We start from the raw sequence: 18,402 nt of genomic DNA, 5'->3' as shown, positions 1-18,402 counted from the left end.
TAAGGCTAAGGCTAAGGCTAAGGCTAAGGCTAAGGCTAAGGCTAAGGCTAAGGCTAAGGCTAAGGCTAAGGCTAAGGCTAAGGCTAAGGCTAAGGCTAAGGCTAAGGCTAAGGCTAAGGCTAAGGCTAAGGCTAAGGCTAAGGCTAAGGCTAAGGCTAAGGCTAAGGCTAAGGCTAAGGCTAAGGCTAAGGCTAAGGCTAAGGCTAAGGCTAAGGCTAAGGCTAAGGCTAAGGCTAAGGCTAAGGCTAAGGCTAAGGCTAAGGCTAAGGCTAAGGCTAAGGCTAAGGCTAAGGCTAAGGCTAAGGCTAAGGCTAAGGCTAAGGCTAAGGCTAAGGCTAAGGCTAAGGCTAAGGCTAAGGCTAAGGCTAAGGCTAAGGCTAAGGCTAAGGCTAAGGCTAAGGCCTCTGTAATGTAGCTATCACCAGGGGAGTGATAAACACTGAAACAATACTCAGCAGAGGGAAGGGATAAGAGTGAGTGTTATATAGTGAGGGAGTGATATGAAACAGCTGGGTGCAATCAGTGTTAACAGCTGTGTGCAATCCGTGCTGAGTGCAATCAGTGCAATGCATGATGGGAAATGTAGTCCGGGGTGATGTGCAACAGTGTGTAGTGCGAGAGTCAATGAAATTGGAAGTTCATGGACCGGATTCGTGACACAAGGCTTGACATTTCTCCGATCTCCAATTTCTCCTTCTCTGAAACTCCAGAAATTAGATTATTAGGGTCTGTTTCTCAGAGGAAAGTTGGAGACTTTAGAGGAAATCTTTTCTTGATCTCAATATTGTCTAGAAGAAACAACTGAGATCTTATTGAGATCTCCCTTATGATTTTTCTAATGCATGGGTTTAGGTGCTATCTAAAATAAAATCCATAAAACAAGTTTTCTCCTCTTCTTTTGATTGCATAGCTTGACATTTCTCTGATCTCCAATTTCTCCTAAGGTCTTTTTCTAAGGAGAAATTGACTCTAAAGTCTCCATTAGATCGCATTGCTGACTAGAATTTTTCTATCACATAAGATCATCTAAAAAAACGTTTTCTCTTATTCTTTTGATTGCATAGCTTGAAATTGTTCTGATATCCTCTGCAACTCTAGAAATTAGATTACTAAGGATTTTCAAGAGAAATTGCTAGGTTTTCTCTCATGTCTCCATTTGACCTCATTATTGTCTAGGAGAAACAACTTGGATATTAACAAGATCTGCTTTGTGATTCTTCTATCATAAGGTTATGCAGGGTTGGAGACCTCTGCATTTGATCCTATTATTGTCTAGGTGAGTTATTAATGAGATCTCCTTTGTGACTTGTCTATACCATATGGTTATCTAAAATAACTTTTCTCTTCTTTTGACTGCACAGCCTGATTGCCTCTGAAACTCTAGAAATTAGATTATTAAGGTATTTTTCTGAGAAGAAAGTGTCAGACTTTAGAGAAAGTTTCCACTTGAATTCATTAACAACTGAGATCGAAAAATCACGATTCGATTTCTTTGATGTGACATGGAGTTACACGTGCTGTTGTATCTCAAATAATCTCAGTGCTTGTTCTTTCCTATGAGTTTTGAAATCTCAGCAACAATTTGACATGGATTACGAAACAAAACGCTACTAATTCCTCTAGTCCTTCGGGTCTGTAGGGAGGAGAAATAATAATAAAACAAGAGAATAATAAAAAAACTCGCCTTTGCTGCAGGCCTAAATTGTTGTGCCACATGTTTTTGTGCAAGTGCATGCACGTCTTCGTTCTCCCTTGACAAAGCATGTCAACCTCAGGCCTCCGTGTCGGGGACTCGACTCTGACATGTCAAACGACATCAGGCTAAAGGAATGCTGTCACGGAGCCAGACACCGAACAAGAAAATAGAATTAAATATGCAACAAAACCGCGGCCTGAGTGACAGCAGGAACTGCGCCGAAGGGCTCGCCGCTATCCCGGCGCTAACCAGGAGGGTGTCTTTAGTCCCAAGCATCTGGGTTTTATCTCCTCAGGGCTTTGAGCTTTACAAGGTTTGATTATGGTGTGCACACGATGCAACAACATTCAAAAGCCTCTTTCTGGAAAAAGGCAAACAGGCAAAACATCAATGCTGGCAGCATGTCACTCGGGTTTAAGGGAACACGACTTAAGTTGATGAGAACATTCTGATTGTTACGAGGCTTTTTGACACCGTGCCTGCAGCGAGATTGAGACTTTTACGCCTCTGTTTTCAGTAATGTGGAAAATGTCCAATTTTCTCTGCCCTGCAGTCAATCATTGCGCTGCTTTCTGTGAGCTGTATTTTCAGCACCTTCTCGTCTATGGAGACCACCTCGCTCTTAGCGCTGAAACAACCTCTCACACTTTTACAGAAAGGGGTCAAGGGTTCAATGTTTAGCATGGTCGCTGAGCCCTGCGATCTCCACTTATGCATCCCGCATTCCTTCCAATGCCATACTTCTCTCCTCACCGCTGGCTGCCTCATTGAATTTCTCTCATTATCTGCATGTGAATCTCCTCACTTACCAGAGAACAGAAATGGTGATGAACAAATATATACAGTATATATACAGTGAGGAAAAAAAGTATTTAGTCAGCCACCAATTGTGCAAATTCTCCCACTTAAAAAGATGAGAGAGGCCTGTAATTTTCATTATAGGTATACCTCAACTATGAGAGACAAAATGAGAAAAAAAAATCCAGAAAATCACATTGTAGGATTTTTAAAGAATTTATTTGCAAATTATGGTGGAAAATAAGTATTTGGTCAATAACAAAATTTAATCTCAATACTTTGTTATATACCCTTTGTTGGCAATGACAGAGGTCAAACGTTTTCTGTAAGTCTTCACAAGGTTTTCACACACTGTTGCTGGTATTTTGGCCCATTCCTCCATGCAGATCTCCTCTAGAGCAGTAATGTTTTGGGGCTATATATATACACACACACACACATAGTGCTTAACAAATATATTACACCACCACCCAACATAAGGTTATATATATATATATATATATATATATATATATATATATATATATATATATATATACACACATTATATTACAGAGGCCAGATACACAAAACATTCTTAAGAATCTTGTATTCCCAAAAACATTTAAGATAGAAAAAAAGCATAATTTAATAATTTAATAATGATAGCATAATAAGGTGAACACACATTAAAAGAAAAAAACATCATGGACATGATTTAAAAAGGTTAAATGGTCCTTAAAAAAAATCACATTTGCACTTTTCGCAATCAAAAATAACCGGACTGGAAATTGATTTCATCTAGTGGAAGTGTTTGGTACTGTGCCCAAACAAAATCTTACTGAAAGGTTTTTTTTTTTTTGCAATATCAACCTCATTCGGAACACAAATTGTTTAGATTTATGACTTTCTCAGTTTTACAGTAAAACATGTTTTGAAAATATATATTTTATATACAATTTTAAAAACTGTATTTTGTGCATTTTTCATAATAATAAACCACCATGTGTCTTCTTTAAAAAGAGACCAAACTTAAAAGTTGACCTATTATGCCCCTTTTTACAATATGTAAAATAAGTCTCTGATGTCCCCAGAGTGTGTATGTGAAGTTTTAGCTCAAAATACCCCAAAAATAATTTTTTATAGCTTGTTGAAATTGCCACGTTTAGGGTAGGAGCCATAACAAGCCGTTTTTGTGTTTGTCCCTTTAAATGCAAATGAGCTGGTGCACCCGCCTCCCTTTTCAGAAGAGGGAGGAGCTTGAAGAGCTCTTGCTCCTGCATACCGGTGTTACGGTTTAACTGATGGTGACCGTGTAACCGACTTCACATTGCTTCCAAATGCAATTTTTAACTACCACATTCCTATTTACGATCATTCTGGTAGCACGTGAAGGCAGCATCAGTGAAAACAGGCAGAGACAATGGTAGCTTTAGCAACATTAGCCTTTACAGAGAGTCAAGAAGCTCTTTTGGAAAACAAAATATGATGCGTGATGCTTACTTTGTCTGGAGTCTGGACGTTTGCGCACGAAGCGTTGGTATCGATCCCTCTTTCAGAAGCAACCTTTGCACAACTCCAGCGCTGAACTGACCCTCGTTTGTGAGGCAGTCCGGCGTAAAATGATTAGCACAAACATATAGGACTTTTCCGTTTTTTTCTGGGGCATTTCCTGTGAAAATGAAATTTAACCATCGTGTCCTCAGCGGTCTGGAGACTCCCGAAACACAACACTTGTAATGCTTCATTGGTGGTGACATTGTATCTCCAGCAGCTACAGCAAGAAAACAGTAATGGCGGACTGCTGCTTCTCACTTAGGGCGGGGTGTATGCTAATAGAGCAGGGAGCGTCTCAAATGGGCGGGATTTTTCCCTAGTATGACGTCAATATAGGGAGAAATCTGAAACTGCTCATTTGGAGAGACTGTTTAAGATTTATTGGGATTACAAAAAAAAACGAGTGGGTGGATTTTTACCATTATAGGCTGGGTGTTTTCACACACTGCGGCCACACAACTGTGTTCAAACACCTTATAAAAGTGATTTTTGCATTCTATGGCACCTTTAAGTCTGTGCTCCAAAGCTTTCAAGATTTACGACAATTTAAGTTGGAAATTTCATTTTCAGGTCAATGCTCAAAAAGTGGTTAACAGGTACTAAATGGATCTTAACTATTCCATAAATATAATTTAGTAGTACCATACAAACCTATAAAAATGTTTGAGAACTTCTTGCATTTCAAGAATTGTACATTCTTAACTTCTGTCTTAAGAAGGTCTCTGTTATTCAGGCTCCAGGTCAATTTAATCAGATCGGAAAATCTAAACGCAAAAAACAAACGCAATCAGATGTACAATTTAGATTATTGTAAACTTAAGTCATTTTCTGTAATTAATGATTCAGGTCTTTATGGTTTCCTTATGTGATTCTTACCTATCAGTGAACTATTCATGCTTTTTTGTTTTTTTTACTTTGGTGCAAATAAAACAACTTTTCCATCCCAAGTATCCACGTGACAGCATCTGAGCTCATTATTCAGTCACATGACTTCACATGCCTTTTTTGATGTGCATCTAGGAATTTATTTGGTAAACATGTTTACATCGTAGTTTATGCACATAACTTCTTACAGAAAAAAAAAGGTTTGAACGTATACATTTTTTATGTGTTTTTGAAAACATTTATGTGTTTCCCCACAGAATTTGTTTATGCAATATCCCAAAATGTGCATAAAAACACTGGATGGAAACTTGCCAAATGTAAAAATAGCTTTTTGACATATCAAACTACAATGAAAAGCCAACATATATGCATTCAGTCACATGACTTCACATGCCTTTTTTGATGTGCATCTAGGAATTTATTTGGTAAACATGTTTACATCGTAGTTTATGCACATAACTTCTTACAGAATAAAAAAAGGTTTGAACGTATACATTTTTTATGTGTTTTTGAAAACATTTATGTGTTTCCCCACAGAATTTGTTTATGCAATATCCCAAAATGTGCATAAAAACACTGGATGGAAACTTGCCAAATGTAAAAATTGCTTTTTGACATATCAAACTACAATGAAAAGCCAACATATATGCAAAAGTGCAATATATAGTGGCAGATTATAAACTGGAGAGGATGCAAAGGAAACCCAACATGATCAAATTTGGCCAAAACATGAATTCAAGCATGAACTTTGACTTTACTCTCACCCACCTGTTTCAGTTCTCAGTCTCACTGACTCTATCAACACCGCTAAACACACAACACTTCCCACTGCTGCAGCGATCGCAGTAATGACACCGAGGGGAGAGAAATGTGTGTGTGCGTGTGTGTGTGTGTCAGAGAAACTGCTTGTAGCATCATCTCCATATCTCTGTTCAGATGTGCCCATCATCTTAAAACAGCACTTGCTGCTTGCAGCGTTGCTCACTGAGAGAAAAGAAAATTGTCTGGAGGACAAATATGGCACGTAAATAATTAATCACATCCACTCTGTTTGCTCGTCACGAGGATTCTCCTAAACTTGATCCAGTCTGCTTTTTCTCCATGTCCCTTTATATCTCTGAAAAAAAAAGCACACACCTGCACTCAGAACACACTGCATAGTACAGAGAGTCTATCCTACTGAACTGTCAGTCAAAACACATCCTAAGAGTGCATAATATACAGCAGTTTAGATCAATACAACAATTTTGTGTCCTTCAGTTTGAAAACAAGCAAAAATCTTGCATTATTTACAGCAATGCACTTACAAAGGAAGTCTCTGGGGTATTGCACTAGGATAGAGAGTAAAATGCACAAATATCAAAAATAAAGCACCAAGACTAACAAAACAGCATGTTTTAACATGACTATTCTAACAACTCTGGGCAAAGTTATACAATATTTCCTCTCATGTTATGGAATCAAGGTTTAGCTGGTTAGCATGCACAGTTTGCCCCTGCTGGTAGAAGTCATAACTACACCATTATACTGCTGAAAATAATCTGGACGGTCATTGAAAAATAGCTGTGCATTCTTTTTTTAATAGTATATATATATATATATTTATTTATTTATTTATTTATTTATCACATACACAGCTCACATATATAATATTAAAATTTTTAAATAAAAACATTTTTATATAAAATATAAAATAAATTACATAATATATATTTGAAATAACCATGCATTATTTTTTTAAATAAAATAAATAAATACAAATTAGTAGTAGTAGTGGTAATAAGTTTATTATTATTTTATTTATTAATGCAAATATATATATATATATACTGTATATATTTCTTTTTTTTTTTCTAATTTTTTAAACTTCAGCTTTTAGTCTTTTAGGCTACATGTTTTATCCCTTTAAAATCATCTGGGAAAACAAAACCAACAATTAAAAAGCACCAGAATGATAAATGATTAACATAACTGATTTTTTTTTTTTAAATAAAAAAAATCCACCGGATACATGATTACAGCACATCCTTCCATCAAATTAAGAATCACACCATTAGACAGACTAGACACTACTTCAGGTATTAACAGAAAAATCCACACACAGGAATTATGTCAGTAATGCATAACCAGATATTCATCTAGACAAGTAGTCCCATTGCTAAATGGATGATTGAGTTGAGTCAACTAAACAGCTCAAATAATAAACATGCACAGTGCTTCAACATGTCTCTGCTCTGAATCCCTCTGGAATGCCTCACATCTTAGACTTCCATAGTAAGTGCATAGCTGTAACCATAATTTTTGTTTGTTTGTTTGAGGGATGAGTCAATATATTATGCCACGGATGCTTTGCACAGTTGCTTCTTCGAAGGGCCAGTTGTAATACTGTGCACTGGATTCAGTATCATTCATCATTTATGTGAATAATTAAATTATTCTATTCCTCAATTATAAAAAATAAACATTTCATTTAAAAAAAATGCAAATATATAAATTGCATGCAAACCTGATTACAATTGACTCCTAACTAGCCCTGGTCAGGAAGCACCAGCCATGTGCTTTGCGATCTGAGAGTATAAACCAAATCAATTACATATCTGGATTAACCACACTGCAGTCTCTGCAGTCATCACCCACATCACAACAAAATCTACACTGCTCTAAAGCCACAGGAGTCCAATAGCCCATTTCAGAGATTCACAATTGTAAAAGAATTCGATTTAAGACAGTTTATTGACCTTTTTGGACCAGAACCAACACAGATTTGATCCCAATTGGCACCCATGCGATTGCTCAAGCTGCACTGGATGAAAAAAGATTCTTGCCCTGGAAATTTGCGGTGTATGAAAATGCTAAATGTCTGCACTGTTTTGTTTTTGCAAGACGCAGGCAGTGGAATGGGGGAAAACAATGCATTTTACAAGCAATTTACATAGAAAACCACGTTCTGTGTGAATGTCCCCTTATAGGTCAACATTACACAGTTGCAAAACCTAGTCAGATTTACATTTTTATCAACACTTTGGTTTCAAATGAATTATATGTATATGCTTCATCCGCCATCTTGATCACAAAACTCACTGCAATGAATTGTGGGACTGCATTCACAGCTCAGGATTCATGCAGTCCTGCTTTAGAATCTGGCAGAACAATCAAGCTGCAATATTTTAGAACTGTTTTTGCACCTTTGATGCCTTAAAATGCTGCCAACGTAGGCAGCTCACTAGGTTTTTAAACAGAACCCGTGTCTACATACACGATAGGTGGTGCACCACATCCCATTGACTATTACATCGAAGCTGGACATCAGGGACCAACAACGTCAAGGTATCTTTGATTTCAGTCAGAAGTTATTTAAATAAGTAATAAATGATTTAAATTCACAACAAATAAAATGCATAGTAAAAAGTGTGTGTAAATAAAGAATGATTGAAAAAAATAGCTGTGTAATATAGAATATCAAATATAGAAGGATGTTATCTGTCAAAAGGAGCATCAATCACTTCTAGCGCACACAGCTTTGGGAGCGATTTAGTATGATATATATATATATATATATATATATATATATATATATATATATATATATATATATATATATATATAATTATGCATTATTCAGAAGTAATATATAATTGATATAATTATGCATTATTCAGAAGTAATAATTGCATTATTTAGTAAATATAAATTAAGAAAGTTCTATTATTGTTAAAAAAAATTATTGTTACACTGCAGGACTGCAAAACAAGATGTAATGTAATAAAAATGGTACAAAGCATGTAAAAAAACGGCACACTTAGCCTTTTACGTTCATGTAAATTTAAACCTAATGTCTTAAAAGTTCATGTCCATTTTTTTTTACAATCCCAGTACTTGTTCTGACATTTCCAAAATCTTTACATCATGTTTTTAAACCCCTAAAAGCTGCATTCAATGCATCGGCTTCACCTCAGAGCAACAGATCTGCTGTGTCTCCTGCTGTGAGCTCTGTCCCCGTTCCTCCGCACATTTGGAAAGGAATCATCCGTTCAGCGGGAAGCATCATTTCCAGACGACACGCTGAGACACAGAGCTGCACGTTTCCTAAAATCACGATTTCACGCTCTTTCGCATCTGCTAAACTCCACCGCAACAAATCAGGTGTCTGGTGAGGCACGCGAGCCGAGCTCCTCTGATGTCCCTGCAAGAAACCCCCGCTGTGCTCGCCAGACGGGGAGTCTAGAAAACAAAAACCACAGAGTTTCAAACTGACTGACTTGACTTACCGATAAACATGCTCTCCATGGTCGTCACGCATCCAGATCCATGGCGTCCCCACGCACCACTGCTGTCAAGAGTGAATCCATGATCTCATCTGTGCATGTGGGGAACCACGACCACGAGGACTGCAACAACTCCTCGCTAGTTTTCTGTCCCTATCTATGTGTGTGAACTGAGATCCCACTTCAGAGAAACTCAGTCTTGCTCTTGCACCTCCGTCCTCAGCTGTGCCTCAGAGCGCGGTGATCCTCTCCGGCTGTAATCTGACTCCTGGTGAAGCAGCTCTCTCCGGCGTGCCGATATCAGCGTCTCTGGCGGGAGTCGAGCTGCGGCTGCTCATTTGTTCTGTCTGAGTGTTCCTCGGGCACTGCTCTCTCCCTCTCTCTCTTATCTCTCGTTCGTTCTTCCAGCACCTCCCTACTTCATCTATCATGCTCTCTCTCTCTCTCTCTTTCCAGTTATCTGGTGATGTCCTCATAAAGGAAACAAATGAAAAAAAAGTACAATTTATATTTTATTTTAGTAATTTATCTAGTAAGAAAATGTGAGCATTTGATTAGCTGCAGAAGAAGCCACTTTCATGGTGTAAAAGTGTTTGGCAGTTTTTTTTTTTTTGGCTGTGGTGTTGCTCGACAGTTGCTAGGGTGTTTTGGATGGTTGCCAAGGTGTTCTCTTTGGTCGCTACGGTGTTTCTACCATTCTAAGTTCTAGGTGGTTGCTAGGGTATTGTGGGTGGTTTCTCCACTGTTCTGCTTAAGTTGCTGCTATATGGTTGCTACCATGTTCTAAATGGTTGCTAGGTTGATCTAGGTGGTTGCTAGGGTATTTTCTGCTGTTCTGTTTATGTTGGTGTTATATGGTTGCTACCATGTTTTGCATGGTTGCTAGGTTGCTCTAGGTAGTTAGTAGGGTATTTATGTTGTTGCTATGAATGCTACATGGTTGCTACCATGTTCTGCATGGTTGCTAGGTTGTAAGGTGTGGTTACTATGGTATTCTGGGTGGTTTCTCTGCAGTTCTGTTTGTTATGTTGTTACTATGTGGTTGCTATGATGCTCTAGGTGGTTGCTAGGGTATTCTCTGCTGTCCTGTTCTGTTGTTGCTATATGGTTGCTACCATGTTTTGCATGGTTGCTAGGTTGTAAGGTGTGGTTACTAAGGTATTCTGGGTGGTTTCTCTGCAGTTTTGTTTGTTATGTTGCTGCTATATGGTTGCTACCATGTTTTGCATGGTTGCTAGGTTGTAAGGTGTGGTTACTAAGGTATTCTGGGTGGTTTCTCTGCAGTTTTGTTTGTTATGTTGCTGCTATATGGTTGCTACCATGTTTTGCATGGTTGCTAGGTTGTAAGGTGTGGTTACTAAGGTATTCTGGGTGGTTTCTCTGCAGTTTTGTTTGTTATGTTGCTGCTATATGGTTGCTACCATGTTTTGCATGGTTGCTAGGTTGCTCTAGGTAGTTAGTAGGGTATTTTGGGTGGTTTCTCTGCTGTATTGTTTATATTGTTGCTATATGATTGTTACATTGTTGCTACCGTGTTCTGCGTGGTTGCTAGGATGTTCTAGGTGGTTGCTAGGGTATTCTCTGCTGTCATGTTATGTTGTCACTATATGGTTGCTACCATGTTTTGCATGGTTGCTAGGTTGTAAGGTGTGGTTACTAGGGTATTCTCGGTGGTTTCTCTGCAGTCCTGTTTGTTATGTTGTTGCTATATTGTTGCTACCATGTTCTGCATAGTTGCTAGGTAGTTGCTAGGGTATTCTCCCCTGTTCTGTTATGTTGTTGCTATATGGTTGCTACCATGTTCTGCATGGTTGCTAGGTTGTAAGGTGTGGTTACTAGGGTATTCTGAGTGGTTTCTCTGCAGTTATGTGTGTTATGTTGCTGCTATATGGTTGCTAGGTTGCCCTAGGTAGTTACTAGGGTATTGTGGCTGGTTTCTCTGCTGTTCTGTTTATGTTATTGCTATATGATTGCTACATTGTTGCTAACATGTTCTGCATGGTTGCTAGGATGCTCTAGGTGGTTGCTAGGGTATTATCTGTGGTCCTGTTTGTTATGTTGTTGTTATATGGTTGCTGTTGCTAGGGTGTCCCAAATAGTCGCTATAGTGTTGCAACAGTATATGGTTGCTTCTATCTTCTGGATGGTTGCCAAGTTGTTACAATGGTGTTGCTAGTATATTCAGGCTGGTTGCTAGAGTGTTCTGTGTGGTTGCTATGGCATTGCTATGTGGCTGATGGGTTTTCTGGGTGGATTACACTCTGTTGCTAGGGTGTTCTCTGTGGTGGCTATGGCATTGCTATATTGGTGCTACCAAGTTCTGCATGGTTACTAAAGTTGTTCTGGGTGGTTTCCACAATGCTGCTAGGGTGTTCTTGGTGTATGATATGATGTTGCTAGACAGTCACTAGCCTACTCTGGCTAGTTGCTAGAGTGTTCTGTGTGTTTGTTATGGCATGCAAGATAGTTATTGGATGTCTCTGGGTTGTTGCATGGATATTCCAGCTGGTTGTTAGGTTGTTGCTATGGTGTTGCTAGATGGTTGCTAGGCTGTTGGGGGTGGTTGCTATGGTGTTCCAGCACATTCCAGGGCTCAGTGTATGGCAGGGCCCCTCTTTGACCACAACAGTGAACAAAGATTTGCTACATTTTGATTGGATCTTGGTGGACTAACATAAGCAAACTGTCAAACGCCATCAGATAAAGATGCTAAGACAATGGCCAGACACCTCTTAGAGGGCAAGAAGACAACCTCTGGTACTAAGCCCAGGAAGGACAAGACTTCTCATTGGTCCACATGGAGTTTCTGCCTTTCACCCATCTAGAGACTAATGCCTAAGGTTGTGGCCTGTGACCACCATAAAAATTCCTCAGGACCTCTGGATATAGCAGCAGTGGGTGAAAAAAGGAGAGATCACAAAGATACATCCAAATCCATTCATAACTATGTTTTGGAAACCTTAAAACTGATGCAAACTACAACACATTTGTTTCATACTTATTCAGAGAAGTAAGTATTCTCAGTGACAGCTATGTGTATTGCAACATCTTACACAGACTCAGCTGTTAAAGGACAAATGAATGCATGCATGACAGTTCAATCTTTTAATAATGTGTTCAGAACATTGCCAAAGGTATTCTGGTAGTATTTTGGTAAGTGAATAATGCATCTGTAAAACTTTAGGGGTGCTCTGGTTGATCGGCTACTGATTGCTATCGACCTATAATCACTTTAAGAAGTTTGATTGGTCTCCATAAAGGCCGATCTCATAAACCGATCTCAAGCTGACGACGCACCTGCCGTGAGAGGTTTGTCATGACATGCAGCGGCACCGTCTCAATCTCTGTTCAGCACGGGTGAAATAATTATAATGCTGAAGGTGAGGTACGATTCCTATTTCTTTATTATATACCTTACAAAGTCATTTGAAAAATGTCTGTGAGACGCATCTGCACTATAAGTGAGCTGCAGGAATTGTCACTTGCACAGTCCAGGCAGTGTCACATTGTCGCTAAAGTTTATAATTTGCATTTCTTTTTAAATCATGCCAGTGTTTAAAGCATTTAGCACTCGCGCACTCTCCTAGAGACAGTGAGCTCATGCAAACTCAAAGCACACACACATCAGGCCGCCTCACACACAGCTCACCAAATCAGGCTTGTGCTGAGTGTAAGCTAGTGTGCAATAATTGCCCCATTGTAAAAACAAAAATGTACTGCATGATCATACATTTATGTGAGATAATTATATGTTGTTGTTTAAAAAATTAAACAAGGCTAAGCTAAGGTTGTTGCTAGAGTGCACTGGGCTGTTATGATGGTGTTGTGGGTAGTTTAAAGGGGTCATATGATGCAATTAAAATTTTTCCTTTTTCTTTGAAGTGTTACAAGCTCTTGGTGCATAAAGAAGATCTGTAAAGTTGCAAAGACTAAAGTCTCAAATCCAAAGAGATATTCTTTATAAAAGTTAAGAGTCAGCCACGCCTACCTAAAATGGCTCGTTCTAACACGTCCCCACATATCTACGTCACGATGTGGGAAGATTTGCATAACGCCGCCCAAATGTTCACGCAAAGAAAGAAGGCATAACTTTTATTCTCGCTGTAGTATTGTTGCCGCCGCCGCCATGTCATGAAGGCGCTGTGTGATTCGTTGTGAAAGTGAAACTACTTTGTTTGGTCTTCCAAAAGAGGACGATATCCGCTTCGTCATGCCTGGAGCTGATCCATGCTGGTCGCTGAGGCAATACAACAACTTTGCGCTGTGGATTGCCGGACCAGCTTTCACAGTGGACGAAGCGGAGTCCAGCCTGGGATCGTCACATGTGGTTGCCACAAGCCCTCTGGACGCTCCTTCGTCAAATCCGCCGGCCACGCCGTTCTCAAGCCCGCCGCCTCTGCTCACTCTGGCCCTCCGGCCGTTCCTCACTCTAGCCCCTGGCCTCTGCTCACTCTAGGCCGCCGTGTGTGACGCTGTGTTTCGTTGTGAAAGCGAAACTACTTTGTTTGGCCTTCCAAAAATGGACACGACTAGAAATCAGTGGTTAAGTTGTATTTACAACACTGTTCCAGAACACTTCAACCCAAATATTCAGATGTGTGCAGCACATTTTATGGAGGACTGTTTCCTGATCCTGGAAGAGTAGACTACAATGCGGCTGTTCTGACTCACAGACTGTAAGTACGTTTTTTATATTTAAAGAATTTGCCACTGATAATTCAAACACGAGTTTTGAGCAGTGTAGAGTAGTGCTTGTTGTTTGTCATTTCTCCGATCTCAAATGCAGACATGGTTTAGTTTTATGCGGCGCGATGCAATGCAACACGTAAAAAGTGAAAGTGAAAGTGACGTGACATGTGGCCAAGTATGGTGACCCATACTCAGAATTAGTGCTCTGCATTTACCCATCCAAAGTGCACACACACAAACCGTGAACACACACCCGGAGCAGTGGGCAGCCATTTATGCTGCGGCGCCCGGGGAGCAGTTGGGGGTTCGGTGCCTTGCTCAAGGGCACCTCAGTCGTGGTATTGAAGGTGGGAGAGAGCGCTGTACATTCCCTCCCCCCCCCTACAACCCCTGCCGGTACGATACTCAAACCCACAACCTTTGGGTTATGAGTCCGACTCTCTAACCATTAGGCCACGACTTCCCCTCAGTGTAAAAGACAGTATAAGTTATTATAATCCATAGTTATGTCCCTACTGGATGCAACGAATGCCTCGTTTATAATGGGTTTTCATGTTTTTGAATCATCGCTCCGGGCTGACAGGGCATCATCACAGTATGGTGAGGGGCGTAACATTTCCGTCACACGTTTGAGGTATTCGGCCAATCATAACGCACTGGATAGCTGGCCAATCACAGCACACCTCGCTTTTCAGACCGATGAGCTTTGTAAAAACCGACGTGTTTCAGAAAGGCGGGGCATAGAGGAGAAACAATAATGTACAGTATGTGGAAAATAATGTGTTTTTTTAAACTTAAACCGCATAAACACATTTCATTACACCAAATACACAAAGTAATGTTCTTTTAGCAACATCATATGACCCCTTTAAGGCAGTTGCTTTTTAGCAAAATGATCTCAAGTCTCTAGATATGGCTCAGGTCCCTGTTTTGCTGGTTAACATATGCTAGGGGAACAAAAGTCTTACTTTTCCTCGACACACATGATGCATGTGTGACAAATGTGCAACGTGTTATGTTGCAATGTTTAGGGGCTACAAAGTATTAACAATTAATCTTAGTGACACTGGCCTTGAACACCACTAAAAATGTTTTTATATTCCAAAAATTCAACAAGTTTTAGGTTTAGTCTGTATGCATCATAATTAGCTTTAAAAAGAAACTATATAAGTCTATGGCAATATTTAAATAACCAAGAAAACATCGTAGGAGAATATGTCGTCACAGACACAAAAACACACGTACACTTGACCTTGATTCCCCTCTTGGCTCTCGCTCAGATCACTCCTTGATTGGTTCACTGTAATTCTTTCTGAAGGTCAAGGAGGAATTGACCGTTCGAAAGCTGCCCGTATGTACTGCCTGCAAATCAGAGGCTTTGCTTGCAAACAACAAATCAAACACGTATGCAGAGCAAAAACAGATCATAACATGCTCTCATCCACTCACGGAGTTCAAGAGAGAGGAAAAACAAAACACTAACAAAACAGAGAGCAACAACAGAACTCACTGCCTCTATGGGATGTGCTTTATGCTCGCCAGCAGCTAGGAAACGGCAGATATTTTGCATCATCGCACAGATGTTTTCAATTAATCCCGAATTCACAATCACTCCCGTGCCTATCATCCCGTCTCCAGCCGGCTGCAAGTAAATAAATGTATTCCGTATCTATAGCTGCGGAGCCTCCCTCATCCGGCTCCACTCGTCCGGGCTGGCAAATGTGTTTTTTAACCTTGATTTGGAGGTGTCACTTCTGAGATGAATAGCATTTAACAGCAGCTGTGCCCAGAGGAGCCCACGGTGAACCACATGCAAAATGCAGCATGGGAAACTTCATTAATCTCTCTGTCACTTTCATGACGCTTTTCATTAGTTACGCTGCTATCTGATCAACTGGAAAGTTGTGGGAGATTGTATGTGCTTCTGATGCTCTAACCGGTTTTTGTGACAGAGGAACGGCGATTTGCGACACACAAGAGGATGACAGAGTTAACTTTTCTGTGACTAACTAGTGCTTTGTCCCACAACAACAGGGCTGGGTATCGAGTTCGATACTTTTTAGGCACGACCTTATTGCCTCGATACCATCGAGTATCGAAAAATGTCCTGTCGTTCAGGACCAAATTTCAATACCTAAGGGGTTATAATCAAGGAAAAACACTAGATGTTCGATATTAAAGTACCACGATGGTGTTTCGAATGCAGTCTGCTGTCTATAGCTTAGTCAAGTTGAACACACCTACTAGTTTAGGCCAGTTACGCGCAGAGACATGGCTCACACGAGACCACAGGGTGTCCTATTCGCCATTTTAGCTTTCAGAAGGGTGCTCGCAAGCGCCCCCTTTGTGACCACTATGGCCCACGATGCGCACTTGATTCTGTATAAGCTATGCATTTTAAAATGAAAATGCACTAGTGTAAACGTAGCCTAAAAGATGTGGAAACTGAAAACTATTTGAACTTTATTAAAATTATTTGCACTGATTTATTGTGTTGGTTACATTTTGTTCCTTTGTGCTTTTTTTTCTAGACTAATCAACTAGTTTTTTGAGGTAATGTTATCTATGTTAATCTTGTAAGCAGATTTTAAAAAATTGGTAGTGAAAATATCGTTCAGGAACCGGTATCGAAGTCAAGGTATCGATATCGAAAAAATTTTAACAATACCCAGCCCTACACAATAACATTGCAACATTCAGGACAAGTATAATTTATATTATAGTAGCTTACTGAATCCTGCACAGCATAAAAAAGCATTTACTATTTTTTTTTATTTTTTATTACAGCTTATCGTTTACTTGTTTACTGAATCCTGCTCAGTACATACAGCATTTATTATTTAAAAATAATAATAAATAATTAATTACATAAACTGCTTGCTGAATCCTGCTCAGTGTCAGGATTGGACCTGTTTTTTCATGTGTTTCAGTGCCTGTTTTGCATTATTTGGTCATGTTCCTGTCCTCCTTTACAGTTTTTTTTAATTGCTTTGGTGCAATTTTCACAAGCAATTGGTACATTTTCAAAACTCTTAGTACTTATATCACAACAGATCATCAAAAGTGCACTTTTTTCAAACATTTCAGCATATTTTCAATTGTGTTAATACAATACACATAATCACAAAATATCCTTTTCACTACCCAAAATAAGTGTTTTATCTATATAAATGTTTCATTCACAGTAACTGCCTTTTATAAAGCTATTACTATCAAACTTTTGATTTGCATCTCTTATCATTCAGTTTAATACATTTGTCTCTCATTTAATTCAACTGATCTTAATGTTTAATCAATTAATCATTTATTATGTCCATAGATTTTCAACTTGTCTGATTGTTGTCTGATTTGTAAGTTACAAATTGCTGCAAGAGCTTTCAGTCAAGAAAAATCAATTACTAATTATTTTCACCTGATGATCACAATTAGATACCATATAAGTCGAACTGTGTGTGAGATTTTGGTGGTGGTGCTCCTCAACAGAGAGGTGGTCTTCAGAGAAATGTAGGCAGAAGACAGCGCACCATCATCTCTAATGAAGTCCGGGCCATCATTGCTGAGCATGTGGTTAACAGAGGCCTTACCATGGCAGAGGCTGCCAGGTTAGTTCAGCCTAACTTACAAAGGTCAACTGTCAGCTCTATCATCAGAACTTTTTGCCAAGAAAGTAAGTCTGCTATAGTAACTTCACTATACTTTTACAATATAGAACTGTTACAGTAATGGCATTACTGTATAGAAGAACAAAATTTAATTGTCACAGTTTTATGTCATTTGTAATAGTAAAATATTGACAGCATACTGTTGTCCTGTTGTCCCACAGTATATAAAGCATATTCTATTGTTTAATAAATAAATTAAATGCATAAACGGCTTACTATTTACTTGTTTACTGAATCCTGCTCAGTACATAGAGCATTTACTATTAAAAAAAGTAATATTATATAATTAATCACATGCATAAACTGCTTGCTGAATCCTGCTCTGTATGTACGGCACATTCTATAAAAAAAAAGGCTTGCTCCGTATATATGCATTTTTATATATATATATATATTTATATTTGCGAGTCCAAACAAAGAGCCAAAAGAGAGACTGCAGCTGTGATTTCTTCCTTGTTCATTCATGACACTAGAAATGGAGTTCAAGTCAAGTGCATGGCATTGGAGGATACAGAATGTACTCTGAAAACTGATACACTGTGCAGATACAAACACGAATCTTCTATGTAGCTGGTGCAAAGACACCTGCATATCATTTGTTTCTCAATTATAGCAACAATTTTATATGGAGAGCAAATGAAGACTTTACGAAAGTGAGGCTCCATCAGCAAAAATGGAGAAAAACATCAACAAACTCTGACGAAACATCCATTGACCTTTGAGGATTTCCAACAGGCAGTATTCGAACTATACCGTGGACTTTGGGGGAGCCCACTTGATTGATTTTTTTTTATAACGGGGGGAGGGGGGGTGGGTTTGTGCACTTGCGTGTGCCTCAAAAGAGGGCTTACAATGTCTTACAAAGATACAT

At 39.1% G+C, this 18,402-nt stretch overlaps 1 protein-coding gene across 3 annotated transcripts in view; it reads right to left on the bottom strand.

The window, feature by feature from the left end:
* The window catches only part of znf385d (zinc finger protein 385D), a 69,295-nt gene extending 59,713 nt beyond the window's left edge, over positions 1-9,582 (bottom strand). For all 3 annotated transcript variants that reach the window (XM_016281487.1, XM_016281486.1, XM_016281488.1), the window contains exon 1: positions 9,184-9,582. In XM_016281487.1, the coding sequence (XP_016136973.1) occupies positions 9,184-9,202 (19 nt within the window). In that variant the 5' untranslated portion in view covers positions 9,203-9,582. The remainder of the gene's footprint in view (positions 1-9,183) is intronic.
* Positions 9,583-18,402: the final 8,820 nt, after the last annotated feature.

The sequence above is a fragment of the Sinocyclocheilus grahami genome, unplaced genomic scaffold, assembly GCF_001515645.1.
Source record: "Sinocyclocheilus grahami isolate Dianchi unplaced genomic scaffold, SAMN03320097.WGS_v1.1 scaffold150.1, whole genome shotgun sequence".
Taxonomy (NCBI): domain Eukaryota; kingdom Metazoa; phylum Chordata; class Actinopteri; order Cypriniformes; family Cyprinidae; genus Sinocyclocheilus; species Sinocyclocheilus grahami.
This window is presented reverse-complemented; position numbering and strand designations above follow the sequence as displayed.